General features: G+C 37.6%; 1 protein-coding gene across 1 annotated transcript; it reads right to left on the reverse strand.

Moving 5' to 3' along the window:
- Nucleotides 1–3,364: 3,364 nt before the first annotated feature.
- Nucleotides 3,365–4,737, reverse strand: LOC116189513 (NDR1/HIN1-like protein 6). The gene has a single exon (XM_031519198.1). The coding sequence runs from the start codon at nt 4,482–4,484 to the stop codon at nt 3,657–3,659; it is 828 nt and encodes a 275-aa protein (XP_031375058.1). The 5' UTR covers nt 4,485–4,737; the 3' UTR covers nt 3,365–3,656.
- Between the last annotated feature and the right edge of the window lie 12,478 nt (nt 4,738–17,215).

Raw genomic sequence — 17,215 nt, forward strand, 5'->3', positions numbered from 1 at the left:
TGCACCTTCTCCTTGGAAACTTGTTCTATCGTAACGGTCGTTACATATAGCAACTATAAGTGTTTTGGTGAGGAAATATAAGAAGATTGAAAAATTCAAAGTAAAACTTATGGGACTTTCGTTATATTTCTCTCTCTCTTTTTAGATTATTAATTTTTTGTAAACATTTAAGTATAATTGTTGCATTATTATCAGCGTTTATTGTGAAATGTAGCCAAAAATTTTTATATGAGTTAGCAAAGACACAGATCATAGTTCCCCCGAGTAACCACCCAGTTCGGTCCAGTGGATGTTTATGGGCTGGCTGCAAGTCCTATCATAAAGAAAGCCCATTAGAGTTGCTATGGTGGGAAGTAAAGCCCAGTGGGCCAACCCCATCGCCCTTAATTTTCCACTTTGGGTCAGTCATTTTTCATCCAATATTTTAGTGTAAACATTGATCTGCTCAATTAATTACAATAAGAATCTGATTTCTTTCTAAGAAATTACGTACTTGGATCTCCTTTATCTCCATAAATGTAAGAGAACCCTTTGCTTTGGTTATAAGTGAAGTACATAAGCCTAATACGGGTTAGAAGAGTGGAAAGTAAAGCCCGCAACGTTGGAAGAAACTTCGCAGATGAGAATCGTACTCAATAAACCTCTCATAATTACTTTCAGGTTGAGGATAAGCGTTATTGCATGAAACGACCTTTCTCAAATGTCAAATATAAACCAAAAGAGTGTTGATTGACAAATATGTCTTGCAGCATATTAACAACTGTTTGTGTGTGTATATATACATATTAACTAGGAGTAGTATAAGCCAGAATTAGGAGTTTATATGGGTACTGTGTTCAGTGTTCTGATAATTGTTTGATTAACATTACGGAAAATGCATTTGACCAATTAATAATAGCCAACCCCCTTTTTCTACTCCTCATGATTTACGCTTTATGTAAAGGCACTCTGTAAATGATATGGAAAATGAATTACCTTCACAAAAAAAAAAAAGGGGTCTGGTTGAAAAGTAAAAAATAAAAAAGTATATAAATAGAAGCCATGAGGCGTACGGTGGGGGAAAAAAAAGGTAAAGAAAAAGGAAAGAACAGAGGGAGAGCAGTACTTCTGACAGAATTCTAACTGCTCTGCCAACGCCGACCAATCTCCGTGTTTGCCTTCAGAGCTCACGTGCACATTTCCTCAATTTTCCTCTTTTCTTTTCTTTTTTTCTTTTTTTCTCTCTCCCCTTTTCTTTTATAATTTTCTTTTTAACAACCCAATTTCCTATATTTTATGCACTTTTAATCTGAGCAGGGGCGATGAGGCCCCGCCACCGCCGTGGCCTGCCGCCGGCAGCCCCCGCTGCCTCGGACGACTCCGCAGATAATTTTCCGTACATAATTTCCGGTGATCGGGATTGCCAACCGCACACCAGGTCGTTTCTTTAATTTGGATACGAACATTTTCATGCAAATGAATAATTTTTAGTACGTGTCTATCGAGTACGTTAATTCCTATTAAGTAAGGATAGAATGAAAATTTATACTAAGCTAGTGGATGACCTTGGAAGAAATCCTAGGACCAAACTGAATTAAGCTTAGATGGAGTTGCATGGCGCCGAGGCCATGGACGTATGGACTAGGCCATACGATCAAAGCTATTCAATGAGAAATGTCGCTCTCATTAATGCATGAATGAATGAACTTTCATGAAGGATATATGGACTGCACCGGTACGGGACTGATAGAGTTTTGGTTTCTTTTCGAGATATTGACCGAACTCCAATTTTTAGTGAAAAATTGCGAGAATCGATATCACAAGATCCCCAAATATCACATTATCAGTTTGATTTGATCTTTAAAATGTTCTATTCTTGGACGAGGTACGAGGTGATGGCAACTTCGAAGGTGACCTGATACTGATTCAGCAACGCCAAATAAGGTAGTATTGCTTACTATATATAAAACAATACTAAGCATGACCCCAACAAGCAACAACAACACTAATAGCCCGATCTTTTCATACAAGAATTTCTTTTTGTGCTCAATAGGTGCTGCCATAAAATTATCCATCGAGCAACCAAACGCTTCCCACGAAAATCTGTTGGTTGTTGACGGTTGAGGAAGGATAGAAAACTTGAGATCAGCAAACAAGTTCTTAGATCGGATCTAATCATGGAAATGTAGAAGTTGGTGCTGAGAAATGGGGTCCCTCCCTGCCCAGCTATCAGAATTCCTTGCTAAAAGCACAAGCGATTCAATCACGGTTCCTTTCCAAGCAATACATGTTTTCTTCAAGCTTTTATTAAAAAAAGAAAAAAAATACTTCAAAAAAGTTTATGTTCCATAACTTTTGCTCGTTTTGGGGGGGAAAAAAAACCATCATCATTAATTGTAGAACTCATTGGAGGCTACGACGAAACCGAAAATTACAATTTAGCCAATATATATATATATATTAATACTGGCACAAAAACTAAAGTATCTTTTTTGTATGGAACATGGAATCCGAAAAACACAATTGTTTTCCAATTAATCCAGTCAAGCCGGGTCGGTCCGTTAAAGGGTAAAACTCTTCAAACGTGAACTTTTTGCATTTACAATGACTTGAATCCGAAATCTTGCATAAATTGAACAAGCGCCGAACCGCTAAAACAAACTCACGTTGATCAAAAACAAAAAGAATCCTTAGTCGATGTCCGAGCAAGAATCAGTATTAGCTGATACACTGAGACTATTTCGTAGTCTAACGAAAGAGAAATGTATTTTGTATGATAAAATCTGTGTTTATTTCCAATTTCCTCTAAATTTTCCATCAACCAGTCAAAGATTTTGTCAAGATCTTTAAGACTTTTTTATGAACAAACAAATTAGAAAAAAAAAAAAAGAACAAATAAATGAAGCTTTTTTTTAGCCTTTTATTTAAGTAATTGCGTGGGGCGGTTATATATATAATGCCACCGTCAGGAAAGAGAGGAGGAGGAGGGAGCCAGCTAATTCGCGAGTGCCAGTTCACCCAGGGCACCTCATGTGCACGTTCAAATTCATACGTACATAATATAATATACCCTCAATTATAACTAGAGAAAATGCTACAAAAATCACTCCTAATAGTCAAACACTTATATATAAAACAATGTTTAATACTTGACATACAAAATATAACACTATTGCAATTGTAATAATAGCCACAATAATGTGAAATTAGATCCAATTCGATGAGTTTTAAATATTTGGAAAATGAGATGGTCAAGGTAAGTTGAGGATGTGGCGTCACTAGAAAGATCTAAAGAACTCATTTGACAATGCATTGGCCAAGCAACTATAGTGGATTACAAATAGCATCCACAAAATATATACTAAAATAAATTATAATAGAAGAATGCTGAAAATTAAATATTTTTTTTCTCTGCTTTATCTAATACTCGTGAATTATCCCAACGAATTATCTCAATCCTTGATTGATCCTTTCATCATATCATACCCCTCGAAAGTTTACATTCCAAAACCCCACAAAAAGAAAAAAGAGACCAAAATAGAATAAAATTGGAAAAAAAATAACCAATGTAAGCCCAAAAAATTGGAAAAGAAAATCATACAATTGGGTATACGTTGTAAAGCCAGTACTGACCGTCAGATCCGGGACACTGAAGCGGGACCCACAGCATCAAACGGTCAGAATGTGAACTTCCAGATCTTGATCCGTAGGTCGACCTTGCAGTCGGCGTCGGTCACCGTCGCCACCGCCGGCGACTTACCTTTGGGAGCGGCCACCCCCTTAAACCCATCGCACACCACTCTGATCCCGACCTTCTTGCTCTTCAGCTTCCCGGCTTTGACTTTGACCTTCGTGTCCATCTGAATCCTCAGCGGAATCCCGCTCGACCGCCGGAGATCGGACCGGAGGGACTTCACGGAGTCGGTGTCCAGGTCCTGGGCGCTCGCCCTCACGATGATGTTCTTGAACACGGTCTCGTTCTTGGGGCTGCTGACGAACGCCGGGAGGGAGGAGTTCCCGACGGGGACGTCGCTCGAGAGGAATGTGACGGCGAAGGGGTCGTAGAAGAAGGTGAAGTAGTGGGAGTTGGGGTTCTTCGACGACAGGGTGAGGTTGAAGGAGGTGGAGAGGCGGGACGACGAGGCGGTGGAGTCGGTGGTGAGGTTCAGCGTCCCGGTCCGGAGCGCGAGGATGGAGAAGTCCGGCCGGTGGGGGCGGTACAGGACGTAGAGGGCGGCCCCGGCGGTGGCGGCGACGAGTGCGAGCATGAGGAACATGAGGATGGTCCAGAAGCAGCAGCAGCAGAAGGTGCACCGGCACCGGCGGCGGTGGCGCCGGCGGTGGGAGGCGGGCTGGGGCCGGTAGGGGCGGTAGAGCTGGGGCTTCGCGGCGGCGGCGGATGTTGGGGCGGTGCCATTGGTAGCGGCGGTGCCATTGACAGCGGGTGCCCCGCCGTTGGGGGCGGCGGCGGGGGGCTTGGCAGATGGGTAGACCCTGTCAGTCATTCTGATCCGACAGCCGACAAAATTTGCGTGAAGCAGTGGTTTTGCTCTTTGTTTGTGTTGCCCAGTGGAGCTGAGGATGAGGCAGTGGCGTGGCGCTGTTAAAGAGAGAGAGTGTAGAGAGAGAAAGTGTATGAGAGAGAGAGAGAGGAGAGGGGATGCTCGACAACTCAACGAAGGGGAAGATGAAGGCGAATCTTCTGGCCCGTTCTCTCCCTTATTAAGCTGTCTCGTCCCTTCTAATTAGATTTTTTACGATTAAGGAGATTGTGAGCGGGATGGGTTTTAATTTATGGTCATTTTTAGTGGCAAGTGACAGTTGTTTCTAACCCTATGGCCCTTGGGATCGAACGAAAGTGAGCTAAACTTACCATTTCAATAATCTTGATCCTCTCGGTTACTCTGAAAATAATCTAATTAAGTGAAATTTTCGTAATCACTTTTTTCATTAAATTTTTTTTAAGTCTATTATGTGGTTAGAAAGCAGAAGTCACTCTAAATGGTCGAGATTTTCATTAAGTCAGAGAAAGAAGCTACCGACAAAGCAAAGATAAAAATGATACTTCGATAAGAAATGTAACGTGAATATACATTGATAAGATATTAAATTAGTAAATATCGTAGATTGCAACTACTACTTCACATACTCCCCCATTCTTCGGTCCCCGGCTACTGAATGTAAGTAGAGTATAATTTTCACAGGCGAGCGATGTCTTATGCAAATGAAATGCATTCGAAAAGTGACAAGATAATAAGCACCGTAAGAATAATGGTCCGACACCGTTGGCTATACCTATACTTGTTGGTCTGCAGTTGCGTAATGTTCGAATCGGGTCGAATTTGCGCGGACATCGATTAGTCCATTCATCTCTTAAGCGAGATCTTGCAGTTGCTTGTAAAAGTTTTAATTAATTTAGTAAAACAGAGCAGGATTTATTGCCTTACCTTCCATGTTGATTGTCTTTTTTCTCTATGAGAGGTCGGGTGGGGGTTAAGCTTTTCGGTTGCGGCCGATGACTGAGTTGATGTGAACAGCAGATCCCATACACATAGCATTTTCCCCAATTTCTTCTTCTTCTTTTTTCATTTCCAATATATATATTTATAAATAAAAATGTCTTTGCGAGTTTTTTTTTTTTTTATTGATAGTCTTTGCGAGTTGGATACTGGATAGTCGGGTTGCTTGGTTAATTAAAATCTTTTACCCTCTTTTTTCATTGCTAAATCTTCGCACTAATCCGGTCCATAATAAGATTGGTTTCAGCCTCCGATGACCATTAGAACAAATTTTTTAGAGTTTTAGATCACTGCGAGTTTATTCAGCAAAAAGGGGGAAAAAAAGAAAAAAAGAAAAAGAGAGAGAGATCACCACAAGTTGATTCAATCTGCCACATGATTCTCCACTTAGGTCTAGTGGAGTTTGTCTTTGAAGTTATTCAAGCAGATCGGTTACCTTATATTGAGGTCTACATAGTTCCAATAAGAGATTAACAAACTTCCTGCTCATCAAAACCAATCTGTTATTAGTATTTGGGAAATTCAAATTTATTAAAATTAGAATCTAGAGGGGGAAAAGACATTATGAGACTTAAAAATAAAAAAAAAACAAAAACATAAGATTATTTTATTTAAAACTGTGCCACTCACTTAAAGAATTTTTTATTTAAATTTTTCGGTGAGACTTTCGGTCCAAGTTTACATTTACTTTCTTATCTCATATGGGCCCCTTTTCCAATTTCTTTTACTCTCCTCATACATCAAAGTCAGCTTAACATGTTTACTGCAACTCTCAATATTTAATTGCAACCTACTTCAAATATAAAAATCTCCTAATATAATTTTTTACAAAACAGTGGCTAATTATTTTATTTATTCCTTTTGGGGTCATATATATATATATATATATATATATATATACTTGGGTAGATAATTTTTAAAATTAATAATAACATCCGAAAGATACAAAGTGAAATCTGGTAAATGAGTTATTTTTCAATTTGGTCTTTTTTTACCCCAAGTTATTATCCTATAATGAGCGGACAGGTGTGGACCCACTGCCCACCATTGCGAGAAAGGGGAGCTCAGCTCAGCTTCATCCCCACCGACTGCGCTCTTCCCCCACGGATTTTGGCGCCAAGACAAATTATATTAATTAAAATTTATTGCACCATATAACTTAAAGTTAATAAATATTTTTAGATTTATCCCAACGTCGATTTTTTACTTGAAGTATCATGACGTTGCTAATTCGATATCACCATCTAACTTCAGGGGATAACTGGTAAAACAAAAATAACAATGTTGAGATACATCTGGTAAAAAAACAACGTTGCGATAGATATAAGAATATCTATCAACGTTAGGCTATATGGTACAATATACTCTATTAATTAATCGGCAAGATCTTGATTAATTAATTGACAGTCATCAATCACACAACACTTACTTCAGTCCCAAGTCAATAATAATCAATCACAAACCCCTCCAGTTCATTAATTAATGATGTTGCTTTTGTGGGGAGGGATGCCTTGCCTCCCCTCCAGGTCATTAATTACGTGAAAATCAGTAACAATAATGAGGCCGATAATAATGAAATTTCCTCTCTGCTAAGCTCATTAAGACGCGTGTTTTAATTATTATTAGCATAGCTAGGCCCGATTCAACTCCGGTGCCATAATTATTTTCTTGTTCGAGATCCTGCAATTTCTTCATCTTGTCGAATAAAAACTATGATTTGAGATTATCATAATCATCAGTTGCTCATCATCTACATAAACGTATAATTATCATTTTTCACAATAGCAAATCCAAAGGAGTATAATTAATTTGATGGCAAGGAAGAATATAAGTATTCATCCTATTCCAGATTCGAAATGCCTTGAAGACAACCTACACAACCTTTGCTCGATTTACCGTTTTGCTTGTTGGCCTGTGTATGGGTCAGGGAGGATTATTCGGGCGCGGAATTAGGATACTCCGCGATATAAAGAAAGCTACATTTTCCACAACAGTGTAATTTCGACCGTTCTGTATATGTACAATCACACATATATAGATACGTACTTATATATTTGCAAATCACCCGATATCTCGAAGTCTTACCGATCGTGGTTAATTCATGTTGAAAGATAGATAGGTTAATTAAAGTGTAAAGTACTCCTAATCATGTAAATCTTTTTATTTTTCGATGTATAGCCTGTATCCAAGGCCACAGAAGTAAATCAAGTTCGAGCCAGATCGATCAATTAAAGAGATAGAAATTTTCTTCATTCACAAGACTCGATTATGAGACTTTAATTATTTCTAATCATGTAAATTCTTTATTTACAAGATTCGAATTCAAGATCATATTTAAGAAAAATAAGCTTCAAATTAGCTGAATTAACCCGTATTGATCGGTCATAATTTATTTTCTACACGCAATGATACTTTCCTCGAAGCAGGACTGAAGTGCCGGCCAAAATTTATAAAAAGAAAAGAAAAAAAAAAAAGAAGAGAAAAGTTGGTTCAGAAAGAAGTGGCAAATATTAATTTCACCTGTAATGTACGTTGTGGAGCCTCTGACTCACCGACAGTAGAAAATAATATGCTGAAAGTTTTGCAGCCGAACTCTCACTTTCTCCTTTTGTCCCTATATGGCTTCTGCTCCACATTTCAATTTCGTGTGGGTACATACAAATACAAGTGGCATTTTCCTATTCATTCCTCTGCCATGAGAGTTGTCGTGACCTAATGGTCTAGATTTATCATCATATAAAAAGTAATATCTATGTTGAAATCTAAAAGTAGTCATCCTCTCGATCCCGTGTTGAAGTCACGTTGAAGTATCAAAACGTACCATGAATATTTCAAAAGGCCAGTCTATTCAGGCTAATTTATGGGATTCATATATATCTGGCAGAAAAGGAGTTAGTGTTACCTAATGCTTGGTCGTCCTTCGAGGAGCGAGTACGTGGCGTCTCAATTCTCATCTCCATTGATACCGCTATATCTGCATTGTCTCGGCAGACTCTGTTCATATTAGAGATCGATCACCTGTGTGTAGTGATAAGTGCGGAGCCAGTGTGTTTTTAAATGAGGATTAGGAACCTCAAATAGTTGAATACATACAGGTGGGAGAGTGTTTTGCGTGGTTTTACGCTTTAATACAATATCAAATCCGTGTTCGCTCTTACCCATTTTAGAATAAGCTGCCCGATCCCAGTATTATCAGCATGAGAATATATCAATATATATGTATATGTATGTTTTTTTTTTCCGGAGCGAACCATGATATTCGAAAGTCCAACATGTGCCTGCTAATCCAGTCGAACCAGATCGGCATATTTAAAGGTAAAGTTCTCATAGTGTGAATTTTTTTATCAGACTTGAAACCGAAATCTCGTTTAAGGAGAACAAGTGTCGAATCACTTAAATTTATCCAAGTTGATATATATATATATGTATATGTATATTTGATGACTTGAAGTGTGACTATATGGAGCTTTCCGCCAACTTTTAGCTGCGAGAAAGCGCCATTAATGTGCACAGCAAAAGGAAAAATATGAGATCTAGCCAATTTAAAAGGAGGATGCGATGCAGCGGTGCACGCATTCTTTTGTTGATTTAAATGTCACATGTTCGATATCTAATTAGATTATTCGTATCCCTTTATTAATTATTTAGAATTTCTCTTTTATTATACTAGGTCTTTGGCCTCCATTATAATAAAAAAATGGCGAATTTAATTTTTGCATTTATTCAGACAGGGGGAAGTTCATTGATTATTGGCTAAGGGAGTTCGGCAGTTCATCTGGTTGGAATCGAGAAATTGACTTCACATCAGCTCTCTCTCTCTCTCTCTCTCAGTCGTGTGCTAAGATTCAAGATTGCAACATCAATCAAATAATAAATAGAATTTTGTTGCAAATTCCCCACTCCTTAAGAATTTCTTTTAATTAGAAAAAATTAGCTTTCACTATCATATTATCATTTACATGAACACAATGAAATTTCTTATAAAAAAAATGAAACCTTCATTAATTAGTGGTTGAAATTTACTTACAGTATAAGTGTTTGGAAACCCACAAAGAAGTAGTTCATAGTCGAAGGAAGTCCGAATCGAGAATTAGTCTAAATTGATAAGTTGAGAGTATCATATGATCTTAATGCATAAAATAATTTTTTTTATGAATGGAAAGTATGTTTATTTTCCTTTTTTTTTTAAAGAAAGGAGTGTTTTTTTGTGCAAATAAAATCAACTTTTTTTATCTATTTTTTTCTTAAGAATTACGGTATAACTATATTTTTTCCGGTTTATTTTTTTGATGAAGCATCTTTGGAAACTAAAAGCAAATATACATATATACGTTGAAGAGATAATTGGATGTTGTTTCTCGAGGTGGAGAGATGACGTTAACATGTAACCAAATCATCCTAAAAGTTTGAAACCATTGGCAAGTAGCAGTCTGACTTAAAAAAGGGTCTTCCAGGTAGGACCATTCCTTTAATTTGGCGGCACGCAATGGAAAATTAATAACCATATTAATAATTAACAACCATATTTCATGATTATTGATAATAATTGAATTGTTGACATGTTTTTGCACGTATATGTAATTAGTTAATGCTAGCAAAATTGAATGGGATGATTGATCATTTTGCCATCGACTAACTTTTTATCCAACAAAAAATGAAGGCAAACCAAGTTAAATTGCGAACCGATTGATTGGTTGAAATATAAATCGAAACAAAATTAGGTCAGTCGTGATTCCTTCTCATTCCTTGGTTGCTAGTTACCATTGCTTGTCGATATTTTATCTGTCAATTTTCTCTTACTTCGGCTAATTATCGGTGAATTACCATTTTTCTCCCAAGTGTATATATATGGGGTATAGATAGACATAACATTTGTGTCCATGATTTGTATGCACATGCTTGAGCATGTGGATATAGCTAGTGGAGCTATGCCCTTATAAGGCCACAACACATTTGCCCAAAGAAACCAAAAATAATATGGGGCCATGTGAGAACAAGAGAATGGCTTTTGTTTTTGTCCAATTATATATGTGTGTGCGTGTATGTGCACTCAAATGATAACGCTTTGCTCCACAAATTGTTGATAATCAGAGAATGTTTTCGTGTCTCTATCCCATTCATCGGCTTCAACGCACTTTTTGGATATGGATCGGATCACATATGTATGCATTTCAAAGTTATCTGATCTCTTCGTATGTTCACGATCAAACAGACTGTATCATCAAGCTGTAAATAATACATCTCTAAACTATATTATTAGATTCGACATGCTAAAGTCAGGTGGGATCGATATAAAGGGGAACTAGAGTTTGATGTTCAATTGTGAAACACGCAACTCAAAAGGGGTTTGGTATAAGGAGATTACAGATGGTTAGTCATTATCTTTAGCTAAATATGGTCCTCCTACAAGTGGCCTATAAATATATATCTTTGTTATCTCATCAATATTGTACGAGTTCATTTCAAGAAACCAATTGATGTCAATTGGTTGATCAGAAAAGTACCTTGATTTAATTACATGGGTCTGTTGGTCTATAGGGCTACTATCATATAAACGCTAAAACATATATATACGAGAGTCGATGAAACTTTCAACACGAAAATGGATGTCCAATCGCAGTTTGTAGGAGACTACAGATCAAGTCGTTTATATACATCCTATAGCTATCTTCATCATCCCGACTGATCTATTCATTTTTATTAAAATTTTGAAATATATTAACATTAACATAGAATGAACGATTGATATTCCTAATTGCGTAGGACTCCGCAGTCAGCACTCTGCAATTGTAGCATCAGAATTGTTTTTTTCATTGGACAACATCAGAATTATAAATTGGCAAGAAACTATTACTATACATAATAGGTAATTAAATTACTTTTTTTGGGCTGGGCCCAAATGTCATGGCATTCATGTACTGAGGCCTATGCCTAAATGGAAGACCAAAGAATCCAGCCCATGAAAATGGCCTCTCTCTCTCTCTCTCTCTCTCTCTCTCTCTCTCTCTCTCTCGATATATGAACGGGCTCCAAAATCTCATGCCGGTCCATTATATTTTGAAAAATCATAAATTGATGACATGATAGAAATTAAAATTAATCTTTCTACTGCCCATAGGCAATCAATATACTATTGCAAGAGGTAATTCTGAATTAATAATTAATATACATATATTCTAGATGAGAAACTTTTTTTCCCTCCTTTATTAACATATATATATATATATATATACACTTAGAGAGAAAACATAAAATAATGTTATATATAATTTATAAATTTAAAATAATTTTTTTGGTAAGAAAAGATAATTCATTAAGTTAAATAGATATGCACGAAGTGCTTACAAGTTTCGGGGATGAAAGCCTCATAATATCCTCAAATAACAGAGTAGAAATTGAAGATGGTGGCGTAAAAAGAATAACAGAGGCTTCAGTCATATCGGTCCCTAGATTAGCTAGATGATCCGCATACTTGTTAGCCTTCCTGAAGGTGTGCTTGGGGATGATGATATTAGACTACTGGCAGAGGTTCCTGCAGTCACCGATCAAATTTATTAGAGCTGCATTGGAGGAGGTCTCCCATATCCAACCAATAACGAGTTTGGCATCGAGTTCTACAACAAGCCTCCTAATATGGCAGTCCCCGAGCCAGCATCAACCCTTGTCGAAGGGCTTTCAATTCAACTACAGGACTGGTTGTTATCCCGAGGTTAAGAGCGTAGCCTCTGAACCATCTTCCAAGGGGATCTCAGATGAGGCCTTCTTTTACCGCTATGCCAGTGTTCCCCCTTGAGCATCCATCGGAGTTAAGCACATAAAGGCCATCAGGGGACGGCTCCCACCTTACTTGAATTTCAGAGGTCAGCTTAAAATTCGATTTCACCCTAGAAGCATAAAACTCAGCAGCAAATTGGATTGTGTGATCGACCGAGTTACTATGGAGTGGCTTGGAGGAGAAGATTGGAGAATTGCGGTTCTTCCACAAGATCCAGATTGCAGAGGTGAATACCATGCCCCGTGGGATGCTAAGAATCGAGCTTTGGGTAGCTGAGGCGTTTGAGCCAATCCTGACATGAAGAGGAACCAAAAAGTATGCTCTCTTTGAGTTCGGTAGAGTCGGGCTTTATCCAGGGTAGTGTTTGACAGCTCCAAATCCAATTCCGGTCATTCGTAGGCAACCCAGCATCATTGAGAAGATAATATATGCTGACTTAGAGGAATATTGCTCATTATGCGAGTGGCCCCAGGTGACTTTGTCTGGCACATCATTTCTGTGACCAATGGGGAGCCCATGGATGGATTGCGCGATTTCAGGTGGAAGATCAAGGGGGAGGGAGCTGAGGTCCCAGTCCCTGCAAGGTGTGAGAACAGAACTGACTAGCCTACTATCTTCGAGAATAGGGAGTGACCTTGGATAATGCTTCTGAGAGGGCAGGTGCCAACCCATCGATCTGTCCAAAAGGATGCAGGGGTTCCATTACGGATAACCCATTCATCGCCTTTTTCCCCATGTGTATGAGCCTGCTTTGAGAGCTCGCCAATTACTGGAGCCCTTCCAATGACGAGCTGAGCGCTGTGCTGTATATTATTTGTGGTGGGAGGAGACGAGCCCATGGGGCATCAGATGTAATAGGAGGGGATGGCGGTACAAGTGGATTCTATGAGAACTGATCGCCCCGCCATTGATAGCAGGGTGGATCCCCTTCCTAGAGTTAGAGTTGACTGCATCTTCAATTAGGATTACTAGGTATTCCATACAGAGGATGAAGATATACGGAGATATGGGTTCACCTTGTCGAATACCTCGAGAAGGAGAAAAAAGAGTCTTAAAAGCAGCTACCATTAAAGAGGAGGGAGATCTTGGTGGAGAAGATGCAGGCCAGGATCCAACCAATCCAGGTTTCAGGGAAGCCAAAGTACTAGAGGACCTCTCGAACAAAAAACCATTTCGAGCCTGTCAAAGGCTTTTTCGAGTTCTAATTTTAGGACAAATCCACCAGAGGTCCCTTTGCGGGTTTGAAAAGACTGGATAACCTCACGAAGGAGTATAATATTATCTATCAGCCGGCTTCCTCCCTCTGATGAAGTTGCATTAGAAAGGGGGAGATGAGGTCGCCTAGGCAAGGACGGAGTCTTTGAACAAGTATCTTTGAGATGACTTTATAGATAGTGTTACAGAGATTGATTGGGCGGAATTGGGTAATGGTTTCAGGCGTACTCTTCTTAGGGACAAGGGAGATAAGCGTGTGGTTTAGTCCTTCTGGGAGGGTAGTGGTGGAGAAAAAAACTTTGCACCACCTGCACAACTGAAGGACCATCACATCCCAGCATCGTTGGTAGAAGCAAGCGTGAAGACCATCTGGCCCCGGAGCTTTATAGGGCTTGATGGAGAATAGAACACCGGAGATTTCATCAGGGAGAATTGGACGGGTAAGCAAACTGGTTTGAGAGGGCATCCAAAGTCCTACCCCATTGGATGGATGTCCGAATGCGCATCCCAACGAGATGCAGATTCTTTGGAACAGAATGTCTTTTCGTAATGGGATTGGATTGGACAAAAGTTCTTAGAGATGGCAGGTCGATGATCCATTCTCCTGTGGTGTTGCGGAGAGTCCAAATTTTGTTCCTACGACGATGGGTATAATGGCAGCCATATGGAAGAGACGTGTGTTTGAGTCACCATCCATAATCCAATTTGTACGGGCTTTGAGAGCCCAAAATTCCTCCTCTTGGGCAAGGATGGTGGTATATTCGGTTCCAAGTTCCTTTTCAAGGGAAACTAAAAACTGGCAGGGACGGAGACCTAGAGAACGCTGTATGCCATCAAGGCGAGCAAGGCATACACGCTTTCAATTTAAAATAATCGAAAGGCTATGCTAAATATCTTCGAGTTGTTCTTTTTATTGGACGCGTTCGACCAGACGTAAACGATCTATTTGGACGGAACTAGGGGGCTGCCCGGGGGGGATGGGGATCGAGCTGGGTTTAAAACCAAGAAGATCCTAGCCACCACACAAAAAAGAAAAACAAAAAGTAGGAGATAAACTCTAAAGATTTAGAGTGGAAATGCAAATAACCAAAGCCCAAATGAAATTTTACTTGCGTGTTAACATAGCATGTTCGAAGAGATTTATTAAGAAATAAAAAAGGCAGATCTTCAGAATTCATGTGCGAAAATCTCCTCCCAAAAATAGGATTTATAAGAGCTATTAAATCTCATGAATCATGATATGTTATTAAATTGGCTGTAACTTTTTTAATTATTTATTTTTATTTTTTCCTATCGAGGGTCATGAGTAAGTATATTTTTGGAACACATGCATTTCGCATGACACGACTGAGTGTTGGATCCTTGTTTTTGTAAACCAAGACATGTTATTCAACACCTTATCCATCTTAAATTAAGGTGTTTCGTTAGCCATGCATGAGACTAATTATGTCTGAGTTGGATGATATTTTACACGAGCGAGACAAATTTTTACAGAAAAGCCATTCCATCCCTGACGTGTATAAATTGTTATCCGAGTCAGGAACATTTTTATTGGGTCAATCAATATAGCCAAGACAACGGAGTCACATATATATCTGGTTAATTGAATGTCTAAAAAAATTGCAACTGATGTTTTCCTCACCAAATCGCACTGACTCATTTCCTAGATCATGCAAGTGCCGAGATGAATATCATAAGTCATCCTGGATAGATTTGGTATATACAATAGTTATCTTAAACTCGAGTTAATCAAATGCGTCCCAAGTGAGCAAGAACCACACCCTTTAGGCTTCGACGGTATGATTAATTAACTAATCGACCAGAACAACAAAACATTAGAAAAAGACTTGGTTGACGTGTGAAATGTCGGATATATATATATATATATATATGACTATACATTGCACCTCAACTCATACAAAAATCATGTATATATCTTAATGAAGGCTCTGATGTCACCTTTTGCATGATGTTTCTCTTCTTAATTAATTAGGTTTACTCGTCATCATAACTTGTAGTGGATAGGTATGATGTTGCAATAGTTGCTCCTCACAAATCTACATAAATTGTTTTTCATTTTAATTGGATTCCACGACATGTATGCGACATAGATGTGGGTTCTGTATTTGTTATATAAAGAAATTCAAAGCTACCATAATTTTAATAAGCCGAGTACCTCTGTTTATTTGGACGGAGGGATTTAAAGAAAAATGAAGGAGAAGAATAAAGAGGAAGTATATTATTTTCCAGAATCTTCCTAATAAAAGAACTTTTACATCAGATGGAAAAAATTTATGATATGTAAAATGAAAAATAATCAATCCTGAATTAATTTAAATGAATCGGTACTTATTTTCATTGCAAGGTTTTGAATTCGAGTGTACTTGTGAATAGAGAATGACAAGTCCGAGATTCAATCTACGGTCATTGCACAGTTGTCACGGCGTGAATTGATGTGCACACCGTAGAAAAGGAAGGAGGGAAAAATGTTTTCCTCTCCGACTGTCACCACCTCTACTTCTCTCCCTACAAATACCTTCATCTAAACATTGATCAAATAAAGGCTACATTATCCAACTACTCATAAAAAAGATTATGATATAGAGAGTAAAAAAATTATGAGACTCTCGAAATTACGAGAATCATATTTCTCACAATTTTTAAAAACTTACCAAAAAAGAAGAATTATGAGTGGTAATTTCCAAGACTTCTACCAATGCATTCTTTTTCCTTACTAAATCATCAGATCAAACCACATAGTTTAAGTAGAATTGACTGGATATCTTTTTTTTTTTTTCTGGGTGGAAGGACATCTCAGTTTTTGCCCAACAATAAAAAATGAGGCAATGAAGAATTTTGATTTTCTGAAAGCAGACACATCCATATATAACAAGAGTTAGTCCACAATAGATTGGGTTGAGAAGTGTGGTACATTCAATTATTGTTGAATTGAGGGAGAAGTAAAGTTAAGTTAAATTAAGTTAAATCTAACTTCATTTCCAAATGGAGCTAATTACATATACTTTTCGAATTAAATTACTTAACGTGAAAAAGTTTTCCTTTTACCCAATTTATTTTTAATCATAAAGTAAATTTTTTTGGAGATTTTTCATAATTTATTTATATGTATATGGTACATGCATTTTAATTAATAGAACTCTCAATATAACATTTATGAAAGATATTAACAAAACAAAAATCATCTGGACAGTCCTCGTTTAGTTTGAGAAGTGCGGTATATTCAAGCATATTACTTATATTTTTCAGGTAAATTACTTGATTTCAAAAAATATATACTTACATTTTACATAATTTATTTTAATTATAAGTAAAAGGAAATTATTTTTGGGGTTTTTTTATAAATTATTTATATGTATCATCCCTGCATAATAAATTGTAGAATTTTCAATTGTTACATTAATAAAAGCAATTGACAATGCAAAAATCATCCGGACATTTCTCGTTTTGGACTGATAATGAAAGCGTCTGCAGCTACTGATTTTATTGTTAATTAGGCCCTAACTAAATTTAGAAGAAAAATCTCGAGTAGCTTGTGGTGGGAACATACCTCCTTTTATTATCTATCCAAAGTAAAAAAACTTTTCGGTGAACTGATTTGAAGTAAATTTGAGTCTATTAAAATCCTATAAATAATATATATATTACGGTCGTTTCGTCCAGCATAATTTTTATTTATTTTTATCTATTTAATTGTGATAACACTTCG

The sequence above is a fragment of the Punica granatum genome, chromosome 8, assembly GCF_007655135.1.
Source record: "Punica granatum isolate Tunisia-2019 chromosome 8, ASM765513v2, whole genome shotgun sequence".
In the NCBI taxonomy this organism is placed as follows: Eukaryota; Viridiplantae; Streptophyta; class Magnoliopsida; order Myrtales; family Lythraceae; genus Punica; species Punica granatum.

Excerpts from the sequence above, each read along its gene's own strand:
- LOC116189513 (XM_031519198.1), bottom strand. The coding sequence starts at position 4,484 with ATGACTGACAGGGTCTACCCATCTGCCAAGCCCCCCGCCGCCGCCCCC.